Consider the following 18790-nt stretch of genomic DNA (forward strand, 5'->3'; position numbering starts at 1 on the left):
CTGGTATTAATCCTAAAATTTTTATTTTAATATTCGTGGAAAATTGTCTGTAATATATTGTTACACATGATTTTTCAGTATGGCTGACAAACGGTTTTAAGCCAAAGGATATTAATCGGTTTCGAAGCCATACTGAAATATCTATTCTCCTGTGATATATGTATTTTTATTATTTACATAGATAGTAACTTTTTATCGCTGATTATCTTGAATTTTAAAAAGTAAATTATCTGCTATGAAACTATCCTGTATATAATTCATCCTAAATAATGTGTTATTTTAAGTATATGATACCACCTTAAAAAAGCTATTGAATAGATATTTTATTGTTTACCAGCGGCTACGCCCCTACCGCCCCTTCCACTTACAATTCAGTTTTAAAAGGAAAATGAAAAAATATGGCTCTGCAGCCATGCGTCAGTCTCATATAAGCAATAGGTAAATCCACCTTTAAAGATCCCGCTTTAAACATAATCAAAGCAGGTTTAAATCATATGCGGCCGATCACTGAAAAAAAACTCCACAAATGATTTTTACCGCAGTTTACATTCCAACACAAAGATAGTTTTATTTGTAATGAGTCTTCTATATCATTATTACCGAGATCTTAAGCTGCAAACAGTCATTGAGATTGACACTTAGATTTGAAGGATTCTGGCCTGTTTTTTTTTAACTTATTAGGCGATTTCTAAACTTGGGGTTAGGGCAGTTATGGCTTTAAGTTGCGGCCAATTTCTTGAGTCCCCGAAGCTCCCCTTGTTTATATTTTTGAGGGAAAAAAGACTAATTACACCACCACTTTACCTTTACATACCCAAAACTTAGCCTAGAATAAGCATAAAAATACAGTTTATTCGTATCAATTGCAGTTTACGGTAAAATATAATATTCCTGGTAAGCATTATTTCCGAAAATCTATGAATTTTAAAGGCTGCTAGCTGCCAAACGGCTGAACGAAAAAGATCATGTCCGCACACTGTTTTAGGCGGCATAAGAAGGCCTACAAATAATCTGGAATATCCATAAATCAATAATGCATAATTATCTCGCAGTGCAGAGAAATGCGCAAAAAAGGCCTATTTTACGCGATATGCTTTGCCCCAAGAGGTGATCCAAAAAAATTAAGGTGAAATTCGTAAAAGGACCAAGGAAATCTTCTGCAAAAAAAAATAAAGGGGGGATTTTTTTGTTTTTTTTTTGGGGGGGGGGGTGTCCCACCCCCCAAGAAAAAAGCCTAAAACCACCATAGGACAAGTAGGTATATACCCTGAAGAGTAGAATCCAATCGGTTAAGTGGTTACCGAGATCTTAAGCTTCAGACGGATGGACAGACGGACAGACATCATTCTACTTTGTATTATAGATATAACCAAAGTTTTTTTAACATCGCTCTAATTTCCTAGAAAAAAATATAAGCATATAATATTAGAAAAACTTTTTTATCAAGCAAAATGTTTTCTATAAGGCTTAGAATTCCTTGCCTTTTTGTAACACATGTTGCATATTCAAATGTTTCATGAGTAAATTTTAAGTTCCAACATATTAATTTTAGCAACAAAAGTGCATATTAGAATGGATGTATAGTATATGTGTTGATATTATGACAGGGGAAAGATTGTCGTAAATTTAACTTGCTAAAATGAAACTAAGTTTTGGTCAGTATGTTCATCCAGTAGGAGGTGAAGGGATAAGGTAAATGGGGTAGAAGGGGGGTGTCGTTATTTTATCCCGCTTCGAGTTCACTTTAATAGAAAACATGCAAATTTGGTGTAATATCCAAGTTATAATTTATCCATTTATATTACCAATATTTTGGTAACTTGATGTTAAAGGTTTACAACCTTTCAAACTGTAAAATAAGTCTTTTCTGTCAGTAATTCATTACATATTGAATTTAGCAGCGATGTTTGTACCCTATCAAAACAGTAATTCCAAGGATCTATACTCTATACTGACTTAAACTTAAAGTGGTCGTAGCTGACATTATGTCGTCTTGTTATTTGTTAGGATTCGCTTTGTGGTGTGGATGTAGTCATAATTCCTTCCTTTTCATATTTGCATGTAATATATGCAAAAGTTCTAATCTTTATTTATTTATTCTGCATATTTTGGTAATTGAAAGGTTTTTTAATAAACAATTCATAAGCAAGATCTATTTAATTCTATATTTTTAAAAGCGAAGCTTTCCTATAATTAGGGTCGGTCTGTACGTCCGTCCGTCTGGAACAGGTAGGTTTTAGGCATGTTAGAATTGTCCTAAAGATTTCAAACTTTGCAAGGTGATTCCTGTAGTAGTAAGGTACGATTTAGAAAGCGTAGCAACTCTATAATCGTTACCAGAATGTCCATACGTTTTAAACTTGATTTTAAACTATTTTAACAACTAATTTTTATGTAATAAAATAATCCGATTGACCTGATTTTTTGGAATACTGATTCTTAGGATAACAAAGTACAATGTTATAAGCAATGCATCTCTATAATCTATTCCCATTAGTCATCTAAGCGCGCATTTATCCACAAATCCGTGCATTCGTTTCTTTTTTTGTAATTCAGACTATTTATTAGTACATATTCTTTAATTCAAAATGTCCTTCTGTCGTAAGTCTATCAGTTATGCTCTGAAATACATTGCTATTTAGAGGTATTTTTTTCAGGTGTTATTAAAAATAGTCTGCTATAATTTTGTTTAAAGATTCGTATGAACTCTTTATAAGTCATTGCATTTAACTGTCTGTATCTGTTATGCTTAGTTTCTTTGGCATGTTGGTATTGTTTGTATATTTTAGAGCTTCACTTCTTTTGGATGTTATCATCCTTTCTTTACTGAGCACGTTGAATTTGGACACCTACATTTGTACAACACAATACTTATTAAGAATAAAAAAATAAAAATTGCATATAAAATATTTTTAAAAGCTAAGCTTTTCTTTAATTAGGGTCGGTCCGTCGTACGTCTGGAACGGATAGCTTTTTTCGTTAATTTAGGCATGTTAGAACTGTACTATCGATTTCAAACTTTGCATGGTGATTCCTATAGTAGTTAGGTACGATTTAGAAAGCGTACTAACTCTATATCGTTACCAGAATGTCCGTACGTCCATTTTAAACCTGTTGATTTTTAACTTTTTTAACAACAAATTTGTATGTGATAAAATTATCCGATTGATTTGATTTTGGAATACTGATTCCTAGGACAACAAAGTACAATGTTATAAGCGAAGCATCTCTATAATCGAGTCTAAAAAACGTAAGTATGTCCTTAAACATTCACCTGTATTTAAGCAGTTTTTCAAAAAATCTGATTAAAATTTTGATTCGACATTTATACATTTATGTTCTGAATTTTCAGTTCTGACACACTACAAGTATTAATGTTCCTTTGTCCTACCATTTCAGAGATTCGCTTTTATAGATGTTGTCATCCTTGTTATTTAGTAAATGGATCTTAAGTGCAGCTCACTGTTTTGTTCCAATGTATTTCGATCTTATAAAAATCAGTAAGTATTTAATTTCAAATTAAACACAGAATTTAGTGAATTAAAATTAAAAGCACAGATAGTTTTAGGTATCTATATATAGGTAAATAAATATTTACATCTTAAAAGAAGTTAATCTATACATTTAAAATATTAAAAGACTTTCTCGTATTCATTCGAATCCGGTGGATAAGAACCGGTTCTCATCCCTCGGGTCTAAAAAACTGGTTTTAATCGTATAATTGTACATTCTATATCCGCGGAAAGCTGTTTATAATACGTTGCGAGAAATAACTATTAAACAGTTTTTGAAGCATTTTTAAAGGAGTATCAAAAATACACTCTAACACAAAACACTCTAAAAGCTGAAAAATTTATCCAAAAAGGAAAGATGCATAAAAATGTAGCCAAATGTACCCATGAATATAATAAACCAAAATCTAAAACCCTAACAAGGATGACAACGTCCATAAAAGTGAAGCTCTGAAACGCTAGGACAAACAAACATAAACACTTGTATAGTGTCAGAACAGAATAATAAAAATTGAACGAAACAAAATTTTAAATAAATATGATGAAAAACTACTTAAATACAGGATATTGATTAAGGACATACTTACATTTTTAGGACTTGATTATAGAGATGATTCGCTTATAACAATGTACTTCGTTGTCCTAAGAATCAGTATTCCAAAAATCAGACCAATCGGATAATTTTATCACATAAAAATTTGATGTTAAAAAAGTTAAAAATCAACATGTTTAAAATGGACGTACGGACTTTCTGGTAACGATTATAGAGTTGCTTAGCTTTTTAACTAGTTCCTAACTCCTATAGGATTTATCATGCAAAGTTTGAATTCAATAGGACAATTCTAACAGAACCTAGTAATAGTGTCTGACTGATTATGACGTAAGAAAAAAAATTAGCCAATGAGAGGTCATTATTGACTAATGGTAAAATTTATAGTGGCCTCTAATTGGCTAATTTTTTTTCTTACGTCATAATCAGTCAGACACTATTACGAGGTTCATTCTAACATGCCTATAAATTAACAAAAAGAGCTATCCGTTACGTATGGACGGATGTAAGGACCGACCCTAATTATAGAAAAGCTTTGCTTTTAATAAATAAAAATTTAAAATCCTAATAAAATTAATGTGGATTACTTTTCTTATTTTTAACTATGTGCAGTATGAGTATAATTTTGATACCCCTTACAAAAAGGGTTAAAAAGCAGTTTAATCAAAAAACCACGTACATCTTAATTTTGATACATTTATTTTCTCTTAAAAGCATAGAATAGTTAATATTATAGGTTTTTTTGTACTTATTTTTTGTGTAGAAATTTTATTGAGAGTTCTACTTCAAATATAAAAAAATCTTACAAAATTTGCCTGTTCAGGCGACTGTAGGTATGTTTTTTTTGCTGATGAATAAAAATCTACTTGCTAGGGTTGAAACCTCTATAGTAGTTGGTATTTGGTAGGCTAACTTCAAGAAGTTAAAATTAAATAGGCCACAGAAGTAGGTTGTTTATTCATTAGATGTTAAGTAAAACACTAGAGGGAGAAAGGATTAAATTACTGTATCTCCCCATTGCAACCGCCTTGTGCAACCTTTCTATTGGGTCATTGAAAATCAACCAATGGTGTCGCTTATATTAAGACAGCCAAGTAGCAAGAAACAATTAAGAAGCAGACAAAAGAGGTCTTTGAAAATGGAAAGGAGGTAGTTGTCTGTAAATATGTACAGTACATCTATGCTATAGATCTTTTATTGATTTACAATATCAAAGATTTGCTCTAATTATCCAAGAAAAGCTGAAATTTTGAAATTAAATTTCTTATATTTTTGGAGATAATCGATTCCAAGAACATTTTACTGTATTTTTCCAGACCCCAATATGCTTCCTTAAAAATCAAATTTAATAAAGTGAAACACGCAGCGGGCTAATTTAATGATTTCCCCTTCCACTCCCTTCACCGCAACCCCTACCTCATACTAAAAGGAAGGAACTAACCAAAAATGACAGCTGAAATAGCAACCTTTATGGAAGAAAATTTTTACCCTGTCATAATATCCACGTATATTCAACAAAATAACTTTAGAGATCTTTCATTTATTAAGACCTTTTTACTTTTTGTGTTTTTTTAAGACGACGACATTTAACTTAAACTTAAACTTAAACATAATTTCTCCAGTCTTATTTTACTTTTGAAATTTAATGTAGCTTAATTTTAATAGACATCAAACAACCAAAAATACTCCATACTATAAAAATTGGTGCCAGCTGCGAGGATTGCAAGTGCAACCGCCAACAGCTGCAAGAAGTCCGAACTGTCAGCAGATAACTGTTGGACGGATAAATTGGGAAGAAAATCGAACCAGGGCAGTGGCTTACTGCCAAATTGGAGCAACTGTCAAACCTGGGTTGCTGGCCGCAGCGGATGTATGTCAAGGAACCGCAGCCGCAGTTGTGAAAGTTAATATAGTGAGAGGTTGCGTGATAACTGGATTTTATTTATGTATAATTTTTTTGAGATGTTGCTTCATAATTGAGATTATTTAACCGCATAGGCGGGCGCGGACCTCTTTTTAGGGACTCAACAACTGTGAATTAGCCCTAGGGTTACAGTGCTAATTCCTGACTAGAAGGCGAGGTGTTGAGATGATTATTCTACCACATTGGCGGGCACGGGTCCCTGTTTAGATATAACTAACTGCGTTGTGTGTGTGCCGCCCTGGGATTGTAGTGATTAACCCTGGTCCTAGCTGGCGGCGAAGGTCCACAACTGTTAATGCACTTTTGTCCTACCGTTTCAGAGCTTCACTTTTATGGATGTTGTCATCCTTGTTTATTATGTTAATATCTATTCATTTGAGTAAAGACTTAGATGAATTAATTTTTTACATACATTTTTTAATGTGCCCTTTGTAGAAAGGCATATAGTTTACTTTTTTAACCCAATTCAAAAAGGCATTAGTTTTCATAAAAACCAATCCTGTTTATGGTATTTTGAAGAAGTATACGTCAAAAGGTAAAAAGGAAAATTTGGTTGATACATTGGATAGACAAGAGCTGATTTGTTTGACATGTTTTATGGAAGTTTCACATAGGTCCTGGGATGGTTTTATGTCATTTTATGGTATTAGGCTATTTTTGTGTAACCTCCTGATTCATTTTAATACAGTGTACTTAGATGCTAGGGGTGCAACCGCAAGTATATTCATATTGAAAGATCTTGTGGAAAACTCCTACCTATAAAAAAATGTACATAAATGTGAATTAAGACTATTTAGCAGGGAGTAAGGGAGGGGACAATGGGCAATTAATTCAATTTAAATGTATTTGCTGAAAGACCTTTAAATCCAGATTAATCCAGAAAATATGGAGGATATTGTAAAGGGAGAGTTAATACAATACAGAAAACTATAAAATAAGAAATATAGCTTTTATTTTAAGAAAGACAAAGGGCAACGCCCACTAGAAGCCTCTAGGTGTTCTTAAGGTGGGAGGGGGATAAGTCAACCGCCCTTCTACTTTTTAATTTGAGTTTTAATAAGGAATATTAAAAAAAATTGGGGGGGGGGGAGGATTTTAAATTGGGAGGGTGGAGATACGCTCTCCCAAAATAGTTAAAAACCTTTCCTGTACCTAGAAAAAAGCTTAATCGCACTGGAAAACCAAAATTTATAAATTATAAAAACACCTATTCTACAAGAATTACGCAAAGAAAGGGGGAAGGAAAAAGAGAGGGGGAGAACAGGTTTTAAGAATTCCAAGATATTTAATAACTCCAACTTCTGTCATCGAATTTTCAATCAGAGTGAGAGGAAAGGATAAGAGTTTTTATATACCAGGTGAGAACACGAAAGTATTTCTGTGTATTGATGAGGTAATATAGATTTTAGAGGTCAATGTTTCTTAAATAAATGTACAGCCCAAACAACTATTGGATCCTGTGGTGGGGACCTTTATCGTTTGCTAGCCACACCCCACCCAAAGGCGTGTTAGGTTAGAAAAAAAAACCGCAGAAACGGTTTACACAGGATGTACTGGGACCTTATGGTGAGTTTAGAACATGCTTTCCCTAAATTAAGTTAGTACCTTCCCATAGTAGAAAATTTTAAAATTACTTTTGGTGATAAAATTTTACTTTTCTTTTTAGACTACCTTCACCTAACCTCCTTTATTAGCTTATTTTGATTTTCATGTTTATCATGCAAATACGCTCACATTACAGTTGAAATGACAGATATTGGAGCTTTCTAAAAAGGTCTCTAATGTAATGTGAGCGAATTTGCATGATAAACATGAAAGACAAAATAAGCTAATAAAGGAGGTTATGGCTGATTTTCAAAGACACAAATAAAAATAGGCAAAGGGTCCCCTCCCAGTGAACATACAGTTATTTAACCCCTGCCAACTCTATTTTTTTACTTTAATGTTTCTAAGTTATTTAACAAGCTGAAAACTTTTCATAGCTGTATAGAGAGAAACAAGGATGACATCATCCATAAGTAGCGAAGCTCAGAAATTATGAATGTATATTATGAATATATTTACAATATACCAGTGTCATCCTATATATTTGATGAAATAGGGAAATGACGAAAACTTCAAAATCACGCAACCTTTAAATCACGGAAAATTAAAAATCTAGGAATCGATCTAGCACCACAATATATAAACAAATCTTAATGAAACTTGATGGAAATATGTAGACTATTAGCATATTCAATCCCTGATAATTTCAGCTGTAAATTTTGAATAGGAATTGAGAAAACAATAGAAAACCGAAAAATCTAGGAATCGATCTAGCACCCCTATTAATAAAAAAATCATAATAAAACTTAAGGAAAATATGTAAAATGTAAATTTAAGCAATCCCTGAAAATTTCAGCTCATTATCTTAAAAAGGAGTTGAGAAAATCAGAAAAATATGAAAATGTAGGAATTGATCTAGCACCCCAAATGGCAGACGGTTGGACAAAACAATGTATAGATTAGATGGGCATATGTTATAAGAATCTTCACTAATTTCAGCTGTCTATCTTTTATAGGAGCCGAGAAAATCACGTTTCCCCCACTTTGTCTCAGACGGACGGACGGACATTTCGAATTATAGAGTAGCTTCGCTACTAAAAAGGAATATTTGTTTATAGAGTTAAAGAAAAGAAAGATTTTAATAAGCGCATTATAAGAAACCTTTTTCTAAAAGGCAGTGATCCATTCGTTTACCTTACCCTAATAAATATGGGAGGAGTTTAAGAGAGGACTTAATTATGCAAGGGTGGGGTGGCTGATAATCTCGCCTGACTGTCTAAATAGTCAGGGAGTAAGGGAGGGGACAATGGGCAATTAATTCAATTTAAGAGTATTTAAAAGACCTTTAAATCCAGATTAATCCAGAAAATATGGAGGATATTGTAAAGGGAGAGTTAATACAATACAGAAAACTATGAAATAAGAAGAAAGTTGTCTGTCTGTCCGTCCGTCCGTCTGAAGCTTAAGATCTTGGTAACCACTGAACCGATTGAATTCTACTTTTCAGGGAATATACCTACTGGTCCTGTGGTGGTTTTAGGCTATTTCCTTGGGGTATGGGCTCTTACCCTGCGGGGCCAATTGCCTAACCCTGTGGGGCAATCACCTAACCCAATATAACCTAACCTAACCTAAAATAACCTATCAAAAGCCATTTTAAAAATGCGACGAATCGCCCCTTAAGGGGCGTTGCCACGAAAGAGACTATTACATAAAAATTGTACCAGATTTAAAGATATTCCATTTATATTTAAATTTGTGACCTATCTTAATATGACGAGTTGCAGAATAAACTTTAATTTACCTTCAATTAACACATGGCGTTAATACGAATATAAGGGAAAATGCTTTGGCCTATAAACAGCTGCAACTCACAACACAGTTAGAATGGATGTATTTAGAATGTTGGAATTGATATATAATTATTTGGATGTTGCACCAGATTTCCATGTACTGTAATAAAGTGTTACTTCTAGTTGGCTAAAATAACGATAACCCAATCAACCTCCTTTAACCCATCCTTTCCTATCCAACTGGATGAACTAACTGACCAATAAATGAGGTCCATAATAGCAACCTAAATTGACAATAAATTTCCCCTGTCAATATATCCACATATTCTATTCGCACAGCCGCTAGTATTAAATAAAAAAATATCAAAATTAATTTATTTATTGGATATATACAATACACATAGATGAATTTATAAAGTTATAAACTTTTTAAATATAAGTAATAATGAAAAGTGAAAAAAATTAGGTTGATTTTAAATTTAAGATAAATTAAAGAGGATAAATATAGCAGTTTTTATATAGTTTAACATTATGAATCGTATAATAAATTTTCCTTTTTATAAAATATATAACTTTTTTATTTTTATTTTACATAACATTTAATTTTCTAATTCATCAATAGTTATGAAACCATCATTGTTGACATCAAGCTTGCCAAACTGCTCGTACAAATCCAGCTCTGGAAAGGTCCAGTAGAACTCATTCCTATCCACCATCCCATCCTCGTTGACATCAAGTTTGGCGCCATTTTCAATGGCTTCATTGACAACAGTGTCAATGACCTCATCAAGACGTTCCTCGCCGGAAAATTCAATAGCTCTGCCAATAAGATCGTTAACATTTCTGGCCTCAATAGCATCTTCAAGCAGAGCGTCAATTTCTTCAGGTTCAAAATGAGCATCTGATGCATCAATTTCAAGTTGTCTGGCGGCTTCATTGGCTTGTTCTACTTCTGTTTCATAAGCCTCCACAGCGTCATAATAGGCAGCTTGATCAGTTAAGGCACTTTCAACAAGGGCAGATCTTTCTTGCTCACTAAGTTCTTCAAGGTCAAGCTCCAGCTGTCTGCCAAGATTGCCTGACCGATCAAGCAAGCTTCCCAGGAGTCCAATTCCTAGAAGTGAGGAGAGCAGGGAGGTTGTAGTTGGACGGGGGCGTAGGACAGCAGTAGGCCGTCTGACAGCAATTGGCCGGGCATATGGTAACACAGCTGGGTGGTGGGGTGCATATAGGGGGCGACGATGGTAGCGACGTGGATAAAATGGGTAGGCTACAGGGAGTGCCGACCTTTCTTGATACTCAATTGGCTCGTTGGAGAAGAAATTTTGTGGTGCTGGCCCACAGAATACGGAGGATATTACAGCCAACACAAACACCAATTTCAACATTCTAGATAAGGATAAATATTTTTAGAAAAACAAGAATTGAAAATGATCAAAATAGTTTAGGAAGTACAAGCGACTGCGATCCTTGAATCCCATAGATAATCTTATACTCAAATAGCTCCAAACCATCCACGGACCTATGTAAAGCTTTTGTAAAATGTAGAATTCTACATATTAATGGTTATCACAGACAAAAACCTTTCTACTTTACATAATAATATATCTTGGTTATATTGTTTTGTCGAATTTAAGTTTAAATCACCAAGGATGACAACATCCATAAAAGCGAAGCACTGAAACGGTAGGACAAACGGAATAATCAGAATATAAAAGTATAAGAGTCGAAGCAAAATTGTAAGTAAATTTGTTGCAAACTGCTTGATACAGGATAAAGTTAATGGACATACTTACATTTTTAGGAATTGATTATAGAGTTGTTTCGTTTACAAAATTGTACTTTGTTATCCTAAGAATCAGTATACCAAAAATCAGATCAATCGGATAATAAGATCACATAAAAATTTGTTGTTATAAAAGTACAGAACTTCGGACATTTATAGTTTTGTAGAAGCTACGCTACTTACAATAAACATTGCAAGCGAAAAGTAATAATTTATTTTATAACAAAATATTACCTGATTATTAATGTAACTAAGACCTGAATTAACTAACAAACAAACTAAAAAAATGTTCATTTTATAGTCCAAGCAAAGAGGTAAAAGGGGCGTTTCAATTTATCAGTCTCCACCTACTAAATATGGTAGACGCTAACATTTTTATTGGGATTTTGGAAAATTGCCCTAGAATTTAACATGAAAGGATACTACAGTTTTTTAAAATTTATAACAAGATTTTTAAAAAAAGCAAATGAGCCATACGTATAAAAAATGGCGTTCATCTATATTACAAAGTAGCTTGATGTCTGTCCGTCCGTCCCTTAAGATTTTGGTAACCACTGAACCGATCGGATTCTACTCTTCAGGGTATATACCTATTGGTCCTGTGGTGGTTTTAAGCTATTTTCTTGGGGAGATGGGACACCCCCAACCCCCTCAAAGACAAAAAAAATCCCCCCCATTTTGGGGCGCATCCGCTAGTAGGCATATTATATATAGCTAGAGGCAATAAAAAGAGGGCAAGGTTGGCCTTTATGGGGTGTTAACGCAATTTTCTTGGAAACTAGAAAACGTTTCACGCCATACAAGCAATTTAAATATCTTAAGACAAATGGCGGTGGAGTCACATAAAAGTTATTCATACTTTTAACTAAAAGAGAGAGAGGTGTACCTATGCGTAAGATATGTTTACATAATACATTAGTTTAAGCTTTCACTTACAAAAGTTATTGTAACCAACATATGAAACATTCGATAGCCATTTTAGAAGTTTCATCTTTTAAAAACATTCCGTATTAAAATTTTATTTTAATCATAATTAATTGTTTGAACAAAAATATAAAGTTGTGTAGTGTCCTTTCATATAGTAGTAATAAGGAGGTAAATATTTTGTATAACTCGTAAAGTTAACTCGATATTACCATAATCCAGGTGAATTTAACAAGAAACAAGGATGACAATATCCATAAGTAGCGAAGCCCAGCAATATTCTATTATATATTAACAAAACAAACGGCACAACAAAGCAGTACATGAGTAGATGCTTATTTTTATATTGTCTTTAAGAATTTAAGAAGCAAATACCTTTCAGCAATAAACCTACCTGTACTTTTATATGCTGCGCCCCTAGCGTCTAGGGGCTCTGTATTTGAAAATTGAAAAAAAAACCTAAAACTATCACAAGACTAAATACAAAAAAATAGCCAAAAACTAACCCGAGACTTATGTGAAGCTTCTCTAGAATTGTGAACTCAACCGGTTCAGTAGTTATTGAATTCTTAAGATACAAACAAAAAATCTTAATACTTTATATTATAAGTAGATAGATTTTTGACATTTTTATACTTTCCTATGCTTTGCAACTTATGGATGTTGTCATCTTTGTTTTTCTTTTTTATATAAATCAAGAATCAGGGCTTACTCACATATCATAAATCTGAAATTGTGAAAGTCCCTAAGATTGCATTTAGTAAACGATTTTAAGATTTTGAAACTCCTCCCCAATTTAAAAAAAATCCTGTTAAATCCTTTCAGAAAATCTCCACCCATTTCTTATTAATTTTAGTGAACCATTTAGTAAATTCATAATTCATCGGAAATTTTAGTATAGAATGGTAAAATGTATGATATAAGTTATATGTATATGAAAACTTTTTTCCTGGTGGTTCATTTTTAGTCCTTCCAGGCAAAATATAAGACCGTCTCAGCGCTTAATGTACCAAACAAGGATGACACCACCCATAAAAGCGAAGCTCTGAAACGGTAGGACAAACAAACATTAACACTTGTAGAGTGTCAGAACTGAATAAACTGAATATTAATGCATATGTCTATACAAAATTGTAAGTAAATTTGTTACAAAACTGTTTAAATACATGTTACTGTTTAAAGACATACTGACGTTTTTAGGACTTGATTGTAGAGATGCTTCGCTTATAACGTTATACTTTGTTGTAATAGGAATCATTATTCAAAAAATCAGATGAATAGGATAATTTGAACATTCAAAAATTTGTTGTTAAAAAAGTAAAAAATCAGCTTGTTTTCAATGGACGTAGAGACTTTCTAGTAACAATTATAGAGTTGCTGCGCTTTCTAAGTCGTACCTTACTGTTATAGATATCAGCATGCAATGTTTGAAATCGATAGGTTCTGTTAAAATTAACGAAAAGAGCTAACTATAACGGACGTACGAAAAATAAATGCTGTAAAACCATTCGAAAGAGACTGCGTAGAGATAACTTTCATACGCAGACAGAAAGAACAACGGACAAACAATATTTAAAGAGTACTTGCGCAATAAAAAAACACATCATGTAAGCCAAAGAAATATATTTTTAAAAATTAAATATTAATGAAAATAATTTTAGAAGAATGTCTTCTTCCATTGATAAACTTCTTAACTCTAAGTTCACCAAATTCCTAAATGACAAAAATTAGCTTGTAAAAATGTAAAAAATGTTTTAAAAGTACATAATAGAATAGTTATTTCTCGTATCGTATTATAAACGGCTTTCCGCGGATATAGAATGTACAATTATAAAAAAAAACTAGTTTTAATCTTATGATTGTAAATTTTTATTTTCGTAAAAAGCTGGATATAGTACGATGCTAGACATGGTTTTTTCGTATGGATGAGAACCGGTTCCTATCCAACGGATTCGAATGAATACGAAAATAACCATTAATATACAACTTTTAAAAGTTGAATTAATAATAATTCTTTAAAATGTCTCTGTGCTTTGCAAATTTTAGTCAATAAATCTACTAACAAATATTTCTATAAAACCCTATATGAACTGTAAATTTGCCATTTGCTTAAAATTATTAAAGACGGATAGCTTTTTTCGCTAATTTAGGCATGTTAGAATTGTCCTATCGATTTCAAACTTTGCATGGTGATTTCTGTAGTAGTTAGGTACTATTTAAAAAGCTAAGCAACTCTATAATCATTACCAGAATGTCCGTACGTCCATTAAAAATATGTTGATTTTTCTACTTTTTTAACAACAAATTTTTATGTGAACTAATTATCCGATTTATCTGATTTTTGGTATATTGATTCCTGGGACAACAAAGTACAATATCATAAGCGAAGCAACTCTATAATCAAGTCCTAAAAATGTAAGTATGTCCATAAACATTATCCTGTATCACGCAGTTTTTCAACAAATTTACTTTTGCTTCGACTCTTTTACATTTATATTCTGATTATTCAGTTCTGACACTATACAAGTGTTAATGTCCGTTTGTGCTATTGTTTGCAGTGCTTCGCTTTTATGAATGTTGTCATCCTTGTATTAATTATAATTTAAAGCAACAATTAAACCTTTCAAATTTTTTTTACCACACCCTTTCTCTATCTTAAACCATTTTCTACTTTTTCATGTTCCAGATTTCAAATATTGGATAAATATTAAGACGTTTAAAATATCTAAAACAGCTAGATAATTTATTTAATTTTCAGTTACATTTCTTTTCGAAGTCGATTAATATTTGATGATCTAACAAAACTGGTTTTAATCTAATAATTTTCTTTTCTCGTATTCATTCGAATCCGGTGGATAGGAACCGGTTCTCATCCATACGAAAAAACTATGTTTAGCATCGTATTATATCCAGCTTTCTACAAATATAACAATATACCTCGGCACCTTGGGGCTAAAAAAACTGGTTTTAATCATATAATTGTACATTTTATATCCACGGAAAGATGTTTATAATACGATGCGATATATAGCTATTACTTTATCTAGATCTTGCTCCGCCATCAAAGAACAGTATATTCCTTGTGGACACACCTTTATCTGCCGAGGCCAGCAAAGAGACCGGCCAGAGGAAAGATTTGGTTACAAGGACGTGCAGTTCCACAGATGGTGCAGGTGGTTGTAGCGGCAAAGTTGGCAGCAGACTAGATAGATTGATAGATTAATGGATTTATAGATTGATAGATTAATAGAATGATAATAGATAGTTAAAAAAATTAATAGATAGATGAATTTGGTTACTAAGATATTCAGGTACATAGAAAGATATATAGATTGATAGATAGATTGATAAATAGATAGATAGATAGATTGATATACATATAGATAGATTGATATACATATAGATAGATTTAAAAATATATTGATAGATTAATAGTTAGGTCGATTGATAGATTGGCAGGTAGAAAGATAGTTAGATTATTAGTTAGATTTATTGATAGATTGATAGGTAGATTAATAAATTGATAGATTAATAGTTAGGTTGATTGATAGATAGAAAGATAGATTGTTAGATAGATTGATAGCCAAATTTATAGATTAATATTAATTTGATAATTGGAAAAACTAATAGAATGATAAAATGAAAAATGGATAGTTTTTAGATATATAAGAAACATTCCTGTGCTACGTATAGTTTATGAGCTACGTGGTAAAATGTTCCAGTTTACCTAAAACTTTCAACCTTTTTCTCACATTTTTGATAGATAGATAGTTGAATGGATTGATAGATAGAGTAGTAGATAAATATGAAGAAAGATAGATAGAAAGAAAAACATATAAGTTAATATATAATACTTACACAAGTAGCAAAGCAATTCAGTCTTCCAAAAAAGAATCTTGACTCAACCTAAGATTAAACAATTAATAATTTTAATAACCATTTCTTTCAAATTGTTGTATTTTTTAACAAAACTGGTTTTAATCTAAAATTTTTTTAATACGATGCAATAAATAACTATTATTAAACTGGAAAAGTTTTTTAACAGTTAAAAATGTTGTGGTTTCAAAAAGAGAAAAATCAGGGACAAGGGAATGATTTTCTGACAAACGATTCTAATGGAAAATTTCCCCACAACCCCCTTCCCCCTTTCCTCCCTTCTTTCCCACCCCTCTTCAGTTAAATGAAACACTTTAAAAGGTTTCGTGATTTGTTGTAGAAAACTTTAAAAGGCTTTGTGATTTTTGTAGAGAAAATTGTTAGAAAATCTATCCCTGGAGAAAAAAAAAAGAAAACTTTAATACTAAATTTAAAGAACTCTTCACTTCTGCATGAATTATCATTTAAATGAAAAAACTTAAAATCATAACCAATATTGTGAATGTACACTGGCTTGAAGAAAAACAATCCATTTTGTTTATATCATGATTAGTTTAGAGGCCTCTAGTGGCACTTTAAATGTTTTTTTTCTATGTTGTGTTCAAGTCTCTAAGTAAATTTTTTTATATTCTTTTGTGATTTCTCTTGGGAGGTTTGTGGTACTCTCCCCTGCAATAGTTATACACCTTCCCGGGACCTATGAGAAGCTATCCTGTTAGGGAAAACCTTATCGGTTCAGCGGTTAGCGAGATCCTTTGGTACAAACATATACACAAACACACAGACAAACAGACATCCTGTTACTTTATTATAAGGGTAAAATTTAAAATTGACCTCTTCTTTAGTTTCCATAGCCTGAGCATAGCAGACAACCATGGCAAGGATGGCAAAACACAGAGCAATATTCTTCAACATTCTAAATAAAATAAAATGTTATTGGTATACAAAGTAAAAGAATAGAGCGGACACAAGCTATATGCAACTATATCAGCTAATAGCGTCGGAAATATAAACACAGCCATGTATCTACAAAAGAGCAAAATAATTGCTTACAGACAAAAAAGGTCTCACTTGGGGCAGGTAGTTGTTTGGGTTATTCATCTATACTTGTACATTTATAAGTAGTATATTATAACACTAGCGGTTTTGTCCCTAGGGTCTTTGTATTCTAAGGAGTAGATATGGGCTGAAAAATAGCCTAAAACCACCCTAACTCTTCAATCGAAAAATGGAATAGCCTAAAACCACCCTGAGACCTATTTGAAGACAAAATACATTTCTACTTTGTCTTTATACAGTTAGGGAGTTGAATCAATTTTTATAAAAGCAGAATTATAATCTATGATTATGGTTTGAACCCTCTAAAACTGTAATCTACCCTTCCACTTTCCCCTCTCTTGGTGAAGATATCTTCAACGCCGATACGATTTTTGAAATATAAGATTCCACTTTTGTCTCTCTTGTTAAAGATATCTTCACCAAGAGAGGCAAAAGTGGAATCTTAAATTTCAAAAATCATATCGGCGTTGAAGATATCTTCACCAAGAGAGGGGAAAGTGGAATCTTACATTTCAAAAATCGTATCGGCGTTGAAGATATCTTCACCAAGAGAGGGGAAAGTAGAATCTTACATTTCAAAAATCGTATCGGCGTTGAAGATATCTTCACCAAGAGAGGGGAAAGTGGAAGGGTAGATTATAGTTTTAGAGGGTCCAAACCATAATCATAGATTATATTTCTGCTTCTATAAAAATGGATTCAACTCCCTAACTGTTATATATTAGAAAGGACAAATGTTTATTCTTCAATAAGTAGGGCAGCAATAAATGTAAACAACTGATTAGATATCCTTATACTAAAGTAACATGATGTCTCTTTGTAGCGTAGTCGCTAATAAAAAAATAAACTAATCAAAAGTTATATACATAGTAGTGTAAAATTTACCAGAAGAATATCAAATGCTATCAATCCAATGTATTTTAATTGAAATCAGCTAATAAACAAAGAACTTTCTTGACATACAGGGACTGGTTTAAAAAACTACTTTGTGCTTTTTTACATTTCCTAGTAATGTTTTATTTTTGATCTTGCAAAAAGTGGGGAAAAAAATTAGATAAAATTTTTCTCTAAAAAGTTTAAATCAGTTTCTTACCTGACTTTTTGGCGTAGGGATAATTTCAACTACAAAGTCAAAACATTTTTTGACAGCTTTTATACTCAAAGAGAAAAACAGTTGTTTTTATCCTGGTTCATTAGTATTAGTTTCATAATAATAAAGGATAATGATAGTAGCGGAACTGCTTTGAAATCTATAATCCTACCATAAAAGTAACAGTATGTCTGTCTGTTTGTTTGTCGCAAAGGATCTCGCTAACCGCTGAATCGCAAACCTTTTCATTGAAGCTTAATAGGTTCAGAGCAGATTTATTACAATCTTATACATACACTAGTTGCATAGTTGCAATTTACTTTTCAAGATCTTTAACTTAAAACAAAAATCCTTAGGTTTTTCTTTGTATATAAGGAAAATAAGGGTCAATCCATGAGTCTATAACGGATAGCTCTTATAATTAATTAATGCATGTTAGAATTGTTCTATCAATTACGTACACTTTAGAAAGCGAAGCACAAGCACAAAATATGTGATAGGGTGCAAATCTTGATGAACCAACTCTACAAGAAGTAAAACTAATAAATAACCTGGAATTCTGTGATATGTAAATAAAAATCGCACCCAACTACTATAGAAATTATCATGCCACAGACGAACAGTTTGATGGACAGACGGACCTATCCTAATTATAGAGTAGCCTTGCTTTTAACAAGATTACAAAACGCCCATAGTTGCGTAAATTTAAAGTATTATCGAAGTCATATATT

At 32.3% G+C, this 18790-nt stretch overlaps 1 protein-coding gene and 1 long non-coding RNA gene across 2 annotated transcripts; both read right to left on the bottom strand.

Moving 5' to 3' along the window:
- Nucleotides 1-9687: 9687 nt before the first annotated feature.
- Nucleotides 9688-11448, bottom strand: LOC145312988 (uncharacterized). Its single transcript, XM_080152206.1, has 2 exons — nt 11345-11448; nt 9688-10713 (listed from the first exon to the last, which is right to left on the bottom strand). Exon 2 carries the CDS (start codon nt 10710-10712, stop codon nt 9924-9926), a length of 789 nt encoding a protein of 262 aa, XP_080008332.1. The 5' UTR covers nt 10713; nt 11345-11448; the 3' UTR covers nt 9688-9923.
- Nucleotides 11449-13642: 2194 nt separating this feature from the next.
- Nucleotides 13643-18113, bottom strand: LOC145312989 (uncharacterized). The gene is made up of 5 exons (XR_013877187.1): nt 18063-18113; nt 16745-16826; nt 15893-15940; nt 15127-15236; nt 13643-13747 (listed from the first exon to the last, which is right to left on the bottom strand). It is a non-coding gene; the product is annotated as an uncharacterized LOC145312989 (long non-coding RNA).
- Nucleotides 18114-18790: the final 677 nt, after the last annotated feature.

Source organism: Acartia tonsa, chromosome 3 (genome assembly GCF_053477335.1).
Source record: "Acartia tonsa isolate MP-2025a chromosome 3, ASM5347733v1, whole genome shotgun sequence".
Lineage (NCBI taxonomy): Eukaryota > Metazoa > Arthropoda > Copepoda > Calanoida > Acartiidae > Acartia > Acartia tonsa.